Here is a 17,452-nt window from a genome sequence, read left to right as displayed (position 1 = left end):
AGCCTCCCCAGCCGCCCGCCTTGCCCTCACGGCGCATGCTCCGTGCGGCCGCCCCCGTGCCGCCCGCCCTGCCCTCACTGCGCGTGCGCCTTGCGGCCGCGCGCAGCGCCGCGCCTCAGGGGAGGTGTTCACTCAGGTAACTCATCGGTAGGGTTTTTTTTTTTATTATTATTAAAAAGCGTCCTTTGTCTCCCCAGCAAACAGAGTCCTTTTTTAAAGGTAAAACCTTAGTTAGAAGGCTGAAAAGAGCAACGTCGGACTTATGCCAGTAGCAGACTGGCATTGTTGTGTCTAGTACAATAGTAATACATTGACAGTGTGAAACATTTTCTGCAAATTAATTGTAGGAAAACTGAGCATATCGGACTAATCGCTGAGGAAACAGGAACTTAAAAGGAAGCATCAAGTTTCTAATGAGTAAGAGTCCTGGGAAGATACGCTGTTTTTGACTTCTTCACATAGGAACAGGTTGCAGAATTAAAATGAAAACCGGATTACACTGATCACGTCATTTTGCTTCTAACTCCCCCCATACTATATTTGCCCTTAGCTTGCTTAAATACACTTGCAATACAAATAACTAGACAAACAGAAAGTGTCCTGAGTGCCCTCAAAGCAAGTGAAGAAACACCTGTCAAGAGATTTTCTGTCACTGCGCTTCAATAGATGCTGGTCTTGCAGCAGCTTTGATTTTCCTAATGAAAAAGAAGCCTGCGTCTCTACTGCTAGAAATGAATGAAACTAGATAATGCACCTCAGGTTAAAACCTCTGCTCAAATGAATTTGGTGGTTCAACAGTTTGGTTAGCTTGGTTGTTATTCTCCTCTTTAACAGAAAGCGGGGCCAAATTACACGATGGAGTTACTGTTCTGCTCCAAATCAATGTGATCAGGCACAAGGCTGCTTGGCCAGGCTCCCCAGTAACTGCCATCCCATGATTTGTTTCCCTTTTTATCCCCTCCTTCTCATCCCAAATTTTCCCCCCTTTACCACCCTCATCCCTTCCCCGAAACAGCCCACTCCTGTTTGCTTTTTCCTCATTAGGACTCATCTTGCCAGCTTTACACCCTATTTGCTATTTGTGATAAGTTTGCCTTGAAAATTTATCAGTTCTGTCAAGCTAATACCTCCTTTTTGTCTTGTTACTTGTACTCCAGGTCACACTGGGCCATCTGTATATACAGAACTCCTCTTTTTTTCATATGTAGTATCCTGTAATTTGCTTTGTTGTCTCATTAGTGGCACAAGGCAGGATGGGCTGTCTGCATGCACACCTTAACCCAGCCTACAGAAATGAGTGACTGAAACCAAGTGATTGAAACCAAGTGATAGTATCAACAGCAGGTTCATCATGCTTGTGAGGATCCTGGGGAGACCTGCTTGCTGAACAAAGGTGATGGGCTGTAAGAGCATGTGCAGGCCACTTCGGGCCTCATTTTGTGAAACTGCAGCCCTTAATGAGCTGCTTCCTCAGGATGGTGGCAGTGGCCACTGCTCAGCAAGCAGAAGAGGTAGAATAACAAAAAGGCAGGGCTGAAGTATCCCAGATCAGAATCACCCCAGGAATTTTGTTTGTGTGCAGTGTGTTGAGTTACCATAATTGCTTTTTGTTGCCAAAATAAAGCCTGGCTGAGAGACTTCTTTCAGAGTGCTTGTGACATTTATTGTGTAGACCAGCAAAAGACAGGACCAAACTCCCTAGGCCTCACTAGGCTGCTAGATTATATCTGTGCTGACTCCATGAAGGGCACCAGAGAGCAAGTCCGGGTGCCTGGGCCAGCTGCTGCAGCTGAGGCCAGCACCCTCCATCTATGCTGCAGTTCAACTAGAGCAAAAACTGGCACAGATGCCTGTGATTTTGTTACCTTTACGGATTAGACTGTAGAGCTAACTGTATTCTCAGTCATGCCCAAATTTCCATGTGGAGAGAATATTCAGCTCACTCCAGATTAATAAGAGCAAATATGTTTGTAGTGTGGATAAGGGAGAACAAAATCCTGGATGGATAGTGGGAGCATGCCAAGTGACCAAAAGTATCATGGAGGAGCTGGAAGTATGATGCAGGTGGGTACCAACAGCATAGAAAAAAGAAAGTAGTAGAGTGCCTCTGAAGGTAAAACACTGACCAGTAGGCAGAAGGTTGAAAGGCAAGGACCATTCAGAACAACATCCAGCATGCTCCCCAGTAACACGCACATGGCAGGCAACCAGAGAAAAATCACACTGAGGAAAAAGGGGGGTGAGCTTCATTAGGAACCACAAAATTGCTGAAAGACAGCCAGTTTATCTGTGCGCTCTACCTAAACCAAAACGAAAGCAGGCTGTTAGGTTTAAAACTTGGAGGATGGGGCGGGGGAAAGGACAGGACATTTTAAATTAATTTACTGATTCCACATCTGAAAGAAAAATGTCTCCCTACTTGCATTATTCTTTTGCTACATCAGTAGTCTGAAAACACATACTGCCCTGAATCCCAGGCTCCTTTTTTCTCTACCATTCTACCAACACCATTCTGAAAACAATCTTTCTTCCTACTCAGACCATTTTCATTTGGCTGTACAAGGATGCATTTTGGATGAATGAATCCAGTTCATCAAATGATTCATGTCACTGTATTTGCTTTTCTGACTACGATGCATCAACGGCAAGATTTAATTAATGATTTCATGATTGTTTCCAGATCATTCACAAAAATGTTTAATAAGAATAATCCCTACAGAATCTTTCCAGAAATACGCTTCCATTTCATCCCTCATTTTCAATTATACTTAAAATCTGTAAGTCGGCTCACAACTTGTTTTAAATACATGCCCTATTGATACTGTATAGTTACTCTTTAAAACTGGAACATCACACCTTCCCAACTCAAATGCCTTGTTTGTTTTACTAGGCGTACTTAGCACAAAACCGCTTGGATTGTTCTTAAGCACGAGTTTTACTCCTTGTAACAGGATCTTGTACCAGTGGGGGGTTTTCTTATTGTTTTGGATGACCATGAGGAACTTTGGCAGTCAGAATGCTTAATTCTCCTAAGCATTCAGCTTGTTCATTTTAAAAGCTGGTATTTGCTTTCTTCCAGTCTAGGACGTTATTTACTGTTCAAAAATTTAATTGGAACTGTCATCAGTGGAGAAGAGATCTCTTTCGCCAACTCCTTTGGACTCAGGTTTGGGAAATTTTGCCTTTTCAAAGCGCAGGGTGTACATGATATTAGTAGAAACACTCTGACTGAACACAGTTGGATCATGACTGAAGTCATCCCCAGACAAACATAGAACAGCTGTCCAATCCATAAGGTCCAAAATAAGGTGCAACATTTTGTTGGGAGCAATGGCTTTCATGTTACTTTATCATTTTTGAAGCCACCAACAGCAATGTATCTCTTGCTGTTTAACACCTTCAACACATCTGTAAACTGAGCCTCTTCCTCTGTCTCCTCAAGCCAAGAACAGGTAGCTAATTCCATATTATCCTTCCTGAAAAAACCATTCAGTTATTTTGGTGGTATGTTCTATCAGCTTTTAGTTACACCAACACCCCTTAGGGAGAATTTCTGTTCCCCTTGCACATTACCTAACCATCTCACACAACCAGAATAAATTTTTCCAGTAGTATCTGTCACACTGGCTCAATTTTTATGACATTTGCAGAACAGTGACACTAAATCCTCACCTTCCTGCATCCTCATCTCATTATTAATTTGATTAGTGCCATCTGCAGAGCATTAATCACCAACTCAAAAAAAAATCACAGCTCCCTCACTTGAATTATAGGCAATTCCATTTGTAAATATACCCATACAACAAATGTATTTCCTAGTACAGAAATCTTTTAACTGCATTCAGGTGTGCAACTAGAAATTCTTCCTTGGTATTTCTTCTTTCTCTCATGGTGGTGAAGTTAATAGTGTGTTAGAACTGTTAATAGTGTAAATAAGTCAGCTAAACCTTTTTATGCAGCATTTACATCTCAGTACATGAGACTTAGGAGTTTATCCTTCTGTGTTCTTTCATTAAAGATTGCAATTTAGCAACTTAACTGATTATGCCACATAGTTCAGCCAGAAAGATGGATCCCCACAAAATAATTTGTGCCCTAAATATTTTTCTTGTTTTTACACCAAGCTTATAGTTATCAAAGACAAAGTAGCCAAGTTCAAGTCTTACCAATATTTTTATTGTTCACAAAACACAAAGAACAATTTCATAAAAACATGGTTCTAAAACATGCTGTGAAGGTGTTATTACATTATGCTTAAGCCACAAAACATACATGGCCCAAAGAGGAAATGTAGTACACACAACACCTCTAAAATCTAGCTATGCATCTGGAAGTTGTGATGAAATCTTATAAGGTGCCAGCCCTACAATATTAAAACTGCTGAAGCCTGGAATCAATTTCAAAGAGAACAATTGAGGATTAGCTTTGCATTACAAACAACCAAATCTGTTCTTGGTAACAAAAAAAAAAGAACAAGTTCTGTAATGCAATCCACCTTGTGAGATTTAGCTTCAGCTTTCGTATTCTAAGTTTAATCCTCGAGGTAGATACCGTCCAGAACTGAAAACATGCACTGTCTATAGGGTACCTTAAATTCAGTGTCTAATACAGCATTCAGCGATCGAGAAACTACTTTCAGAGCGGTCTGCATATGCAGCTGGTACAAAGGCACTTCATAGAAAGGTCAACAAAGGAAAGAGAGAAGAAACACTGATATGAATTAATCTTATCAAACCCATTTTAACAGACACTTTCCCTGGCATTTGCAGGGACTGGATTCCCATGGAAGTCTCTAAACAGACAAAAGTAAAGCCTGAAGTGCAAAGAAAACTCTAGTGCCACATATCCTTATTTCAAGCCAGAACATCCAGGCTCAACTGACAAAAAATAAGGGAGAAGCAACAGACTCGCTAAAGTAACCAGAATCCAACTGCCCATAGGCAAAGTCTGAATAATGGCAAAGGACTCATCACAAGGGAAGAAAACAAAACCAAACAGCAATAGGACATTGCACTTTATCTGCTTTCCCCCCGCCATCACTCTTGTTCCAGCTAAAACTGGTACTACAAACTGAAGCTGACATATTCTACCTATCACCCTTCCTCAGTCATTCAAGTTCTCTTTACTTAGAAAAAAATTGCATGGAAAAACACAATGGAGCAGACAGCAAAGTGCTTCATCATTGTATAGTAAATTCTGTAACACGAAGGATGTTTGGATTAATGCATATTGGTCTGTACAAGCATCAGGAAAAAAACGGAGATAAAACCAAGGAAGAGGCAAAAATATTGAGTTTACAGGGGAAAAAATTATGCTTAAATGCATGTACCTGTTAACTGTGAAAGCATACGGCCACGCTGAGGCATCCTTTTCCTCTAGAAATGCTGAACTGCCACCTCTGTGAGAATTTCTGACAATACAAAACATTCAAACTGCACAAAAAACAGTTGCTATTGCACAGATGCTTGCCTCAGCCAAAAATAAAAGGAACTGGAGGCCTGGCAATAGGTCTTTGCTGCAAACAAAACAGCTATAAATGACGTTCTATTGTGCCAGGATACTGCTGGCACAAGTAGTAACATGCTAGTTTCATTTTCACATTAGAAAATACATTTCCAAATAAATTCTGTCTCAGCATAAATTTCTGTGTGTAAATACAAACGCAATGAGCATTATAGGATCTTGTTTTTATCCAGGATAAAGGCTAATTTCACTTTTGGCTTCTTAGACTTTGTTAACAGAAAGGGCAGTATTCCAGTCAAATTGTAAATGTAAAAAAACCCAAAAAACCCAAAGTGCTGCATGAATTGAATGAATGTTCAGGAATGTACAGAAAATGCATTTTAATCCACATCCATCTAGTCCATGGTTAGAGCTAAGTTGTTTTCTCAGTGCTGAGTCCATTTAATGCTTTTGAGGTCAATTCCATCCTGCACCATCTCCCACAGTGGACTATAAAGAAGAGAGAAAAATGAGTGCCATTTCAAATGCTAAAGACAACGACATCAACAAGAATAATCAAAAAAGCAATTTCATTAATAACAGGGGGGAAAGCGGGATCTTCCCCTTCTGTAGATGATCAGTCTCCACCACTGCCTTCAGCTGAAAGGACAAAGGTGAGAGGGGTAGGTGCCCCATCTTATTTTCTGCTCCCAATTTAGGGCATTAAGCACAAGTGTTTCTTAGAGACTGAGTCCCTGCATTCAGCACTGGTCTGATAAGTCAAGAGTCTTTCAGTTTCAGCAAAATTAAAGAACTTATTGATCCATCAACATGATATCATCTCCAGCTTGGAAACTTCAAGGTAACACTTGCCCTACACGCTTGCCCTATTCTTATATTATTTTCTTGATAAAGGCTGGATCTGGGAGAAGGTTTGTTATCAGGTTCGTTTGCTTAAAAGTTTTTCACTACTGTCAAGATCAGGCCCACTACATACTCTGGCATCACTACACGTTTATATACAGAGAGACCACCAGATTTTCAAAGCAAACTATTTTCAACTCAATCCAACTCCTCAAATGATTGTCACACCTAGGAAGCCTTTAAGTTCAATAAGAAGGTGGCTCACCTCATCTCCCTCAGCCTCTTAACATGGTGTATGCACTTCTGCACTGTATAATCTACTTCTTCTTCTGTAGTGAAACGACCAATGCCAAACCTAAAAAAACCCAAACAAACAAAAATACACCCAAAACAGCAATAAAAACATTCCCTTATACCCCCCTTATCTCCCTCCCCGCACAACATTAAGGACATGAATATCGTACATATGGAGGGGCGGAAGAAGCTTATCAGCACAAAAAAAAAAAAGAAACAGATTTGGAAGCAATAAGGAAAACCGCTGCATGCACCTTATGGATGAGTGAGCCAAGTCTTCGTCCGTCCCAATTGCCCGTAAAACATAGGAAGGCTCCAGAGAGGCAGACGTACAAGCACTAGGGAAAGGGAGGGAAAGTAAATCTCACACTTTTGTTCATGCGCAAATGCTCCACTCAAGTAACACTCCACCAATATCCTCCAAAAAAGAACAGGCCCCTTCTAGACATTTAATATTATTACGGCTCTTTACAACAACTTATAGCAGGTCCCCCAGCCTCTTAGAAACAGGTAGTGAATAGAAGGAGACAGAGGGAGCAAGAAGAATAGTATTTCTGCTGTTGCAGAAAAGGAATGGAAGGGCAGTCATTAGATAGGAATGAGAGTAGTAAGTTGGGAACATGATGAAAGAGATAGCACAGATAATATAATAAGAACAAATACAATGCCAAACACAAGAAGCATAAGGCAAACTAAGAGGCATCTCAAATGAAGGATGAGGAAAGAAGACAAAGAGCCAAGAAAGAATTAGCCAAAGAAGATAACATACCAATGGACACACACACACACACACACACAAAAAAAAAACCTTCCCAAGCTGCTGTTTGGCAGCAGTACAAATCAATGAAAAGCAGTGCACTGAGGAATCCAGAGCATGAAGATCTAGTCACAGTAGTCAGTAGTCAGGAACTTTCATCTTAAAGCACTAGGCAAAACTGGTTGCCTGCTGTTACTCAATTTTTACAGGTGGCAACATGCAGCGCAGACCGGAGAGCTGCTTGCAGATGTGCACAAAGCAGAGCCTGAGCACCAAAGAGATTTTCAAATTATGGAAGTGCTGGGCTTCAGAGACGGCCAGGTAAAGACCTGTTCTTCCTGTTTATACCGCCAACACATTTGTAATTAAGATACGCATTTCAGACTGCTTCATTCAGAAAGGTGAAGAAAGACTTTATTAACTTCTTTCTTATAAGCATCAAGTTGGCCTTAGTAACAGAAATGTTACCAATCACTCCTGCAGAGTCAATACAGCTCCAGAAGAATGCACTGAATTTTCTTTCTTCTGCATCAAACATAGGTACTATTAACTAATTTAATGTGGATATCTGTCCAGCCTCACTAGATTCCAGTTATGATCTATCACTGGTGTGAATTCTGCTGAAGGACAGAAGTTGCAGAGGTTCAAACAGTGACAGCATTTACAATGAAAGTGCCATGGGTGGTGGCTACTCAGACCACAAGCAACAAGTCTGCAAAGCTGACAGGTAGCAATTTCCAGTTTTTGCTTTCAAGCTCAGTAAATGCGACCTTCATCCTCAAGGTGCCACTTTAGAGAAACACCATCTCAGCGTGCATTCAATGTCAGGCTGACTCATCAACCAAAAGAGCAAAGGGCATAGAGGAGACCACTACTTAGTTTGTAATTCTATTAGCACATATTTTCTCTCCAAAATATAGTGCTCTCCCTTCCCATATATTCCACCTACCTTCCTGAAGATAGAGCCACATCTTTCAGAGCCATCAGAAGACTCTCCCCTTCCACATATGCAAAAGATAAATTGATGCACCCTACGTTAAAAAAAACAAAAAACAAACATGCTCCCATCAACTGAATTCTACGGCAAATCCTATCCCTCACATTTCCCCTCTTGAAGGAATCTCTGAATACAAAGCAGCACAATGTCTAGTTAAACCACATTATTCAGGCAGGGCAATTAACACTGAGGAGACGGACAGTTCTAACAGGGTCAGGATTTTGCTGACATTACCTGGATAGCGATGCTCTCTATCTCCGTTCATAACCACATCAGGAACTTCATTCATTATTTTTGTAACCAGTCGTTCTGCTAGTTGCGAGATGCGCTTATGGTCATACTAGCAAAGAAAGAAAGAAAGAAAAAAACACAATAAATAGTGAACATGTTTGACCTCTAACGAATCTTCTGTAACCACCCAGCTCAGATGATAAGTCTCTGCCTGTCTCGGGAACAAGCTTAATTCTGTGTGTACAGATGTTCTGGCCCATGTGCCCACTGGCAGTATTTTAAAGGGTTTTTACATCCCAATTGTGAAGAATGCATTGGGGCACAAAAAGCGATATAGCAGCACACAGAGGAGTCAGAAGAGTTAAGCACTGGACCTAGCAAATAAACTTTACTGTCTAAGCTAAAAAAAAAAAAAAAAATTAAATTCTTATTCGCAAAGCTGCAGTAAATTTGAACTTATATATGTTTAAATATGAATCTCAAATTCTCATTGTTTAATATACATTACATAAGCATGATTAATTCAGTTTCAGAGATGCTGATAAAGTGTAGGTGCAGAATGGAGAGATGAGCACAGCACATGAAGCTTTATTCCACTAAAATCATCAGCTGTAAATCTGTTGTAGAAAACCATAATTTAGAGCACTTGAACAAAGAAAAATTTAAGAAAAGGCTGAAAATGAACTTCCAGTTACACAGAAACATGTATTCTGAAGATCTCAAAACATTTACTTAATGTTACAACAAGAGAATCAAATTTAATCCAGGCACACAAACACAAGAAGATCTGAGGGATCTAAGATCTAGCTGGTCCTGTTTTATTATTTTCTGGAATACAGAACAAACATTCTCCCACATACCTCCATCTCTTGCTGTGCCACTTCACATGCCGCCCCAAGGCCCACTGCTAAAGGAGTAGGCACAGTCCCAGATCGCAGTCCTCTCTCCTGACCTCCCCCACTTTGCAAGGGTTCTAGCCTCACGCGTGGTCGACGGCGAACATAGATGGCACCAACCCCTTGAAAACAAGGACAGCAGGTGGACAGATTTAGTATACATCCACAGTTCTGAAATTAGGAAAAGGGACACCATGATTGGGAAACATTCCTTTCTTCCACAGCAAATATGTATTTGGACCCCTCACTGCAGAGAAGTGGGGTGAACACATACAGAAGCACACTTTTCTAGAAAATGCCATTCACTCCCATCATTCATGTTCCCTCTTCAGTCAGGTTTCCAGAGTTTCAGACATGGGAGAAGTTCGGCCTCTCCCAGTGTTTCAGCCCCTCAAAGACTCTCAGTAATTCCCTTGCTTTTGCTAATTCCTGTGAACAGTTAAGTTCATCCCATCACGCTAAAGTTATTATCTGTAAACATTTCATTTCTTAAGGCTCGTCAGCTGACTCCAGCTCTGAGTTTCAGAAGAGCTCCTTTCCCTGGATTAGCAGGCCAGCAGTACTCCCAGGAGTCCTCTCCCCTTTCTCTCATAAGGGACAACCCACCAGTGGCACCGATCTCCAACCAGCAGACTGGATAGCCCAGTTTTGACAGCCAGCTAGTTCCACCTCCCAGTCTCCTCACCTAGAAACTTGTGTTTAAGTGCCTTCATGTACCTAACCAGTGACCGTCACCACACCGCCAGAAGCTGCAACCATTCCTCCTAAGATGTTGTGACATTTATGTCTGTCACCTGCCCAAAGCTATTGTTTGGACACATAACGCTTGTCCAGAGACATGCCTTCAGCCCTCAGGAGAGCTCACACACACACAAAAAAGATGGTATCTTGAAAAAAAAAAACCTTTTGCCTTTTGTTTCTGAACAGCACATAAAATACAGCAAATTTGATTTCTGTCTTCCTACAACCCAGGGTTACCCCCCCCCCCCAAAAAAAAAAAAAGGAAAAAAAGAACTAGGAAAGTGATAATAGCTAAATTTTACTATTTGGGAGCTGACTACAAAATCCATAGCTGGATTTTAAATTCCATTCTGCAGAAAAGATATAGAAAGAGGGTTTGAGAATGGGAGAGAAGCCGCTTGGTGCAGAGGACAACCAAAATCACTAAGAATTTAAACTCCCCAGTTACTTCTAGATCTCCCTGTTGTCAGTCACACTTGGATCTAAACTTTGCCCTATACTACAATGATTTCATTTCAAACCTGTCAGCATCAGAGCTGCTTCACACCAAGTGGATGCCACCTGCAGAGCCACTTCTACTGCCACAGTTTTGAGATACTATTTCTTTATTTAGTAAAGCCACCTCCCAACCCATAAGCACTGAAGATCCACTCACCCTAGTTGCAGGTTACCCTGAACTAATCCAAAAATCAGCCCACTACTACTACTAAAATCGTTTTCTACAGTTTAAGTAATGGTAGCAATCACTATGACAGACAGGTCAGACTTTATACCTTCTGTAGTTAGCTTCTTAAGAGTTCTTTAGAAAAGCACTTCAATAAATACCTTTTGGCCCATAAATTTTATGGCCACTGATGCTCATTAGATCAATTTTCATATCATTGACATCCATAGGAATTTTACCAACTGCTTGTGCAGCATCTGTGTGGAAGAAAACCTTATGAGCACGGCAGATCTCACCTGTAATAACAACATAAGAGAAAGAAAAAAAACCTCTCGTTATCTCATCTAATGGTTATGCATTTCCAACAACGAATCTAAAGCATCAGTTTATAGCATGGAGCAGTTCTGAGCTGAAAAAGGAAGAAATGGTTCTTGTCACATCTCCAACAGCACAGTTGAGAGCCTATAGCTGTGTAGGAGCTATTCTAGCTAATGCATAGCAGGGCACAGTTTTAGGTTGTTCAGCAGAGAAGCTACAATGTATTTCTTCTATAGAGAAGTTAGAAAGTCTTCTGCTGGCAAGAATTAGGATTATTTCCAAATTCACACCTACCAGAACACGACCCTGTTTAAGTTTAAATGTCTGAAAGAGACATCCATGTTTCCCCATAGCAGATGACTCCACAGCTGGACAACCTTAAAATTCGTTTTTTCTTGACTCTTTCTTCTTGACACTGGTCCAGTACTTGCCAGCCTTACTTTCATGTTTATACTTGCCAAGTATTTTTGTTCCTTTTTCCTTATTTTCCAAGTTTTACAATACTTGGCACCAAAAAGTTTTCTCAGGAAGCATTATCACCAATTCTTACGCATGCTGATTACCCCCATCCAAACTGACTTAAGCGCATTATCAACTTTTTTGCATCCAGAGTTAAAATACACTACAGGACAAAATGATGTAGTGTTGGTGGTAGTGAACTTAAATATTCTTTATTCCTGTCATAAAAAAATCATGACTCATATTCCACAGAATCCTCAGCTCGCACAATTGCATCCCAGATTTCTCCTTTGCACAACAATTTTGGCAGTGTCTTGACATTCATTGTAAGAGAAGTTGTCCTCCTGTGGTCCAGTAAGAACAACATTGCTAGTAACAGGTCACAAGCCTTATGTTAACTGTGCTTATTCTAACTTTGCAAGGCCTCAGTCCCGGCCTATTAGGCTTGTCATCAACGTATTATGAAAACTTACTGTGTGAACCAGAGCTTGGTACTACTTGTCTCCTGTTATGATGAGACATTTAAGCATGGGGTAATAGCAATAGCCTTGAGAATATAGACACAGGTTGAAAACAGACACTCCAGAGCTATAAGCAACTCACTGATGGTCAATTGAAGAAATATAACCTTGAAGACTGGAAAAAGACTGCTTTGAGCAAAATAAAGAAAAAAAACAGCAGCTAAGCATGAGAAAAAACAGCTGAGCAACAGGATAAGACACCTGCCACAGTCTCGGAAAATAACACCCTCCAGAATTATGCAGTATATAGTTCGGGACAGAGGCCAAAGCCTACAAACTGTCTAGAAACTCAAACATCTTATAAAAGGACATCTTGGGGGAGTGGGGGGGGCAGGTTTAAGGTCATTGTCACAGGAATTGTTATTGCGGGATTGCTGTGGGATCCTCAGAGCTGCAGGTGGGTCTTCTGCTCACCCTGCCTGCTTCAACAACCCCAGTTCTCCGGCTCTCCCTTCATTTGCTCTACCCACCCGTTTTGCAGACCCCGTGCCTCCGCTTGCACACTCAGAGCCCGGCTCTCCCCCTCTCTTTCAGTTCCAGGAACCCCGGCTCTTGAGGGGCCTTCTGACCTGCCAGACAATTGTCCAGGACGGTATATGGCAGCGTGAGTGCATGTGCATCCAAGTAGGGTGCTCACCCTCTCGTCCCAAAATTCTGCACATTTCTCCTCTCTAACTCTTTAAGTGCTCAATAAACCCTTATTGCATATAAGCTCAACTTGGCTAGTTATTCTGAGCAAGAAAGTTTTTCTTCCCATTGTAAAATTCAGAGTGAAACTGAAAACAATACAGCTGATCCATACTGCAAGACTAGAATTTCTGTAAAAATCACTGTTAAAATACTGACTGCTGCACTCATTTCCCTTTTAGAAAAAGTTTATTTGAGACAGCATCATTACCTCCTTAATTATATTACACCTAGTATTTTACATCAGTGCAGCTCTCTAACACTTGGCTGTGAAAACATTAAATAAAATGAAGCAGAAGTGACATGACTTTGCTTGTGGAAGCCAGCGTCTACTTACCAATATCATGAATTGGCTGCTTTACTCCTATTTCATTATTCACAGTCATTACAGAAACCAAACTTGTATCTGGCTGGAGTGCAGCCTCCAGTTCCTGGTGAAACATTCAAGCAGACAGAAGTTGTAACTCAAAGCAGAAGCAAAAGATTCCTGAAGCACAGCTTCAGTTTGCTAGTAAATCTTAACCACCAGCCCCCCTAATCAGCACATTATCAACCAAACCGTTGCTTTCTAACGAATGCTCCTGATGACAACACTAACTATACAAACCTATAGGAAGAAGAGCATGGGCAACTGCATTCCTACACATGCCAGCACCGGTATGTGCAATGCCACCTGACTCGATCACATCAGGTCATAACAGGCTTTTGCTAGGTGCATCATACTCACATTCTGAGAACTTTTTTTTTTTTAAACAAATTAAACACCCACAAAACAGCTTAACCCACATCTAGACAAAGTGAGATTGGCTATAAAGGAATTTTGCTAAATACGCAGAAGCATAACACGAAGCAGGAGTCTGCCAACAAAGTTCTCGGAGAACACCATTAACACTTTTGTACCTGCAGGCATGAGCCCTCTACCCTGCTACGTAAACAGAACATCTATCCAAGCCAGATATCCAGCCTAGAAATAAAACTGATGCTGTCCTGTATTATAGATAGAATACAACTGATGAAATGAGTGTACAGAACTTCTAAATCCAGTGCTGCTGCCATCACACCCAGAAGGGTCAATGCATGGACACAAGTCAGAACGGAGTACTGTAATCACTGTGTCTGATGTTTTGAACAGCTCAGGTCATGAAATTTCACCACTAACTCCTCTATCAAAGCCAGCTCCACCCTATGCCAAGTCATATACTGGCCTTTCTATACCGTATGCAACATCTCCAACTGCATGTCTGAATGACAGCAGGTGCATGGTGGTGTAAGAGATGGATGCTCTGGTTGGGAAAAAGTCTAGAGGACCCCAGAGAAGAGAAAATCTTTCTTCAGCTGTGACTGTGATTTGACTGTGACTCTCCTTGTAGTACCTTGTGATATTTATCATCCTTTCCTCTTCATTATTAAGTGGACACAAGGTCCTCTGAAACCTCAGTTTGAAGCATAAAGCTCTTCCATGCTCACTATCTTTCTGACAGTAAAAACCTACCTTCAAATCTATGAGCCCATTTCTTTTAACAGGCAGATATGTGACCCGAAAACCTTCTGTCTCCAGGGAACGGCAAGAATCCAACACACACTTGTGCTCTGTTTGGGTAGTAATGATGTGCTTCTTTCTGGATTTATAGAATCTTGCAACACCCTGTCATGCACAATCCATGAACAAGAAATTTGCTGTTAAACTGCTGAAGAGAGCAAGCTTTATATAAAATCCTCATAAAAAAGAAACTAAGCAAAGTACTACGTGGTATAGTCTGAAACAACCAATGCATAACAAATGAGAATTAGCAATAGTCCATTCTGCAGCATTACAGGTTTACTCAGAGAAAGCAAGAAGATAACTTTAACTCAGATGAAGAATATTTTTCTTTTCCAATGAATTACTCAGCTATATTGTAAAACTATAATTCAGATATTATTCCATTTCAATCTTCTCTGTTTGCCCCAAACTCATGAATCAGGACTCATTTTTCAAAAGCATCTCAGTTTTCAAAAAAGTCTGTAAAAAAGTTGTTAGATATAAATTCTAAAAAAGTGTTTCTTGTGATAAAAAATGTTTAAAAACTTATGAAGTCATACGGAATAAGAAATCTGAACAGCCATATGCATCTAGGCTAAAGGTTAAAACGTTAACTAGTCTTAGTCAGAAAAAAAGTTCATAACCAGCATCTCTGCTGTACTTCATGATAAATATTTTAATTGCGCAAGCAGAATGCTTGGTGCACATAAGATACGCATACATTTTATCCCCAGTTAAAATAAAAACAAAAAACAACAAAAACCCACACCATGAACTAATTTTGTTCAGATTTGACAAAAAGAATCCTAACATCTTTAAATTAGCATCATAATGGAAAACCATCAACCTAAAGAATTTTATGAAATAATTAGGCCAATGGCAGAAGGCTGAGATGCTTTTCACCACAGAACAGCTCCAATCACACAAGCTCATTTTTAGAGAAAAACAAGACATCAAATATTACACCCTGCCCTCAAAATCATGCCCCGGAGAGCATGCCATCCCAATATTTCTTCCATCTATGTAGCAGAATATGGCAAGTAGTACAGTAATAAAACAAATACATGCTAACTAGGTCAACAAATTAATATTTAAACTGTTGAAAGATGTCTACAGTTCTTAACAGTATGATTTTTAACACAAAGCCCTTACAAATTCTATAACAACTGTACTAAACAGCCATCAGTATAAACCTTTTACCTTAATTGCCATATTATTTGATTCTGTAGCACCACTGGTAAAAATAATTTCTCTGTGATCAGCTCCTATTAAATCTGCAACTTGCTGTTTAAAGAGAAATACAGATATGATTTGATATTCTGAAATGCAACGAACACCATACGAAAAACACATACAAAGTGTTTTCAAAAACACAGTCTTGAGCCTCAAAACAATTATAGCTAGTGCATAACAAAATGACACTACAAATACAATACTCTTAATACGTGCATTAATACAAAACACATAAGGAAATCGCAGTCAACATTAGTAATGATATTAAGCATTAGCTTCTCATAAAAGAATAATAGTTAAAAATGCAAAAAATAGTATGTATTACATTCAAAATAAACCACAAAGACCCATACCTAAGATTAGAAAAAAAAAAAACCTTATCAATTTCATTACAATAAAGTGTGAAATTAGCCCAGTTACTGCAGCAGTATACTTATGACCTCGGAAAACTAAAAATCCCGAGGCACCTTTGTCTAAAGTATCGGTTTCTACCATTTCAATATCTGCAATATCACTTTTTTCTTTTTTTCTTGCAATTAATCCTCTAAAGCGTAGCTAAACAAAGAGGAAATGAAGTTGCTAAACCCAGCGCACAGAGAACTAATTAAATAAAATGTTTTTTCCCTCATTATTGCTTTTGATTTTCTTTTTCAATTCAGTTTCTTCACCAGCAGGAAAACTGCCGTGAGCCTTTGGAGCGCTGCAGCGACTCACCTGCCTTGCTTTTTCCATGGCGGCCTCACTCTCCCACCCATAGGCATGAGTCCTAGAATGAGGGTTACCATAGTAGGACATGAGATAAGGAAGCATGCTGTCCAGAACTCGAGGATCCTGCAGGACACAGACGGCTCAGGCTTAGAAATTGAAAACGAAATGCGTTTCCTTCCTCTCTAAACACACACACCCTTCCTTGTACCCCAGCATTAGTACTTCTGCTGCAGTACCTATCTTTATCTCAGGCCAGACCTTGAAAGCTTAAGGTTATTGCACATACTCTGTACAACATATCCTGCAAGGATCTGGCAAACACAACAGGGATCTGGCAACCTATGCTCCATGCTCCTGCATGCAACCTTGGTCTGTACTGAGACGATCTCAGAAGAACAGGACTTTCAGAAGAGAAAGTATACAGAATCTTAAAAACTCACAAAAATCACACAAAAAAAGAATGTTAGTTCTATTAATTCCTCATCTCCCCTCAAAACAACACCTACCATGGCTGGTTTTAGCTTAAGTTATAACGCGACTGCTCTCATTACTACCATTCAACACAGTTTGCATCCACAATAGTAAGAAGATGCATTAAAGTCTCTGAAGCCCCCCGGGAAGCGCACAAGAGTCGATGGTGGACCAGACTGCCATGAGCACCTTGCAAAGGCTTTTGCCGGATAACCTAGACTTCCTCCGTTACCAAAATAAAAGTGTTTGCAGCTGCAATTAATTGTAAACGACGCTGGTGATCAGCAGCCAACACAAAAAGTGCAGTAAGCGCTTTAAACTCAGGAAGGGGGTACTCCAGAAAAAAATAAACAAAAGAAAAGGGAAGTTTCTTTCTTCAGGCCGCCTGTTTGGGGAAACCGCGGCGGAGGAGGCTGCGGGAAGCGAAGGCAGGATGCAGGCAGCCACGAGGCCTCGCGGGCAGCAACGGGGCAACCGAGGGCGCGAGCGGGGCTCCGAGCGCGGCGGCGGGGCGCGGCACGCACCAGCGGCGTGGTGGCCTGGACGTCCATGTACAGCGGCCGCAGGGAGCCGCCTCCGCCTTCGTCGCCGCGTCGCCCTGCGGAGAGGGAGAGACGCCATGGGGCGCCCGCGACAGGGCAGCGCCG

The 17,452-nt window shown here is 40.9% G+C and overlaps 1 protein-coding gene across 2 annotated transcripts; it reads right to left on the bottom strand.

Moving 5' to 3' along the window:
* Positions 1–4,154: 4,154 nt before the first annotated feature.
* NFS1 (NFS1, cysteine desulfurase) lies at positions 4,155–17,265 on the bottom strand. Of its 2 annotated transcripts, none has more exons than XM_026060460.1 (12): positions 16,995–17,265; positions 16,341–16,457; positions 15,594–15,677; positions 14,364–14,516; positions 13,209–13,302; positions 11,048–11,182; positions 9,446–9,603; positions 8,589–8,694; positions 8,307–8,388; positions 6,855–6,938; positions 6,572–6,661; positions 4,155–5,952 (listed from the first exon to the last, which is right to left on the bottom strand). In XM_026060460.1, the coding sequence occupies exons 2-12, from the start codon at positions 16,434–16,436 to the stop codon at positions 5,889–5,891; spliced, it is 1,146 nt and encodes a 381-aa protein (XP_025916245.1). In that variant the 5' UTR covers positions 16,437–16,457; positions 16,995–17,265; the 3' UTR covers positions 4,155–5,888. The 2 variants fall into 2 exon arrangements, with proteins under 2 accessions (XP_025916245.1, XP_025916170.1); XM_026060385.1 differs by lacking the exon at positions 16,995–17,265 and adding an exon at positions 16,841–16,974.
* Positions 17,266–17,452: the final 187 nt, after the last annotated feature.

This window comes from Apteryx rowi, unplaced genomic scaffold (assembly GCF_003343035.1).
Source record: "Apteryx rowi isolate R43461 unplaced genomic scaffold, aptRow1 scaffold_0, whole genome shotgun sequence".
NCBI classification, from domain to species: domain Eukaryota; kingdom Metazoa; phylum Chordata; class Aves; order Apterygiformes; family Apterygidae; genus Apteryx; species Apteryx rowi.
The sequence above is the reverse complement of the archived record's forward strand: the minus strand, read 5'-3'. Positions and strand labels throughout refer to the sequence as shown.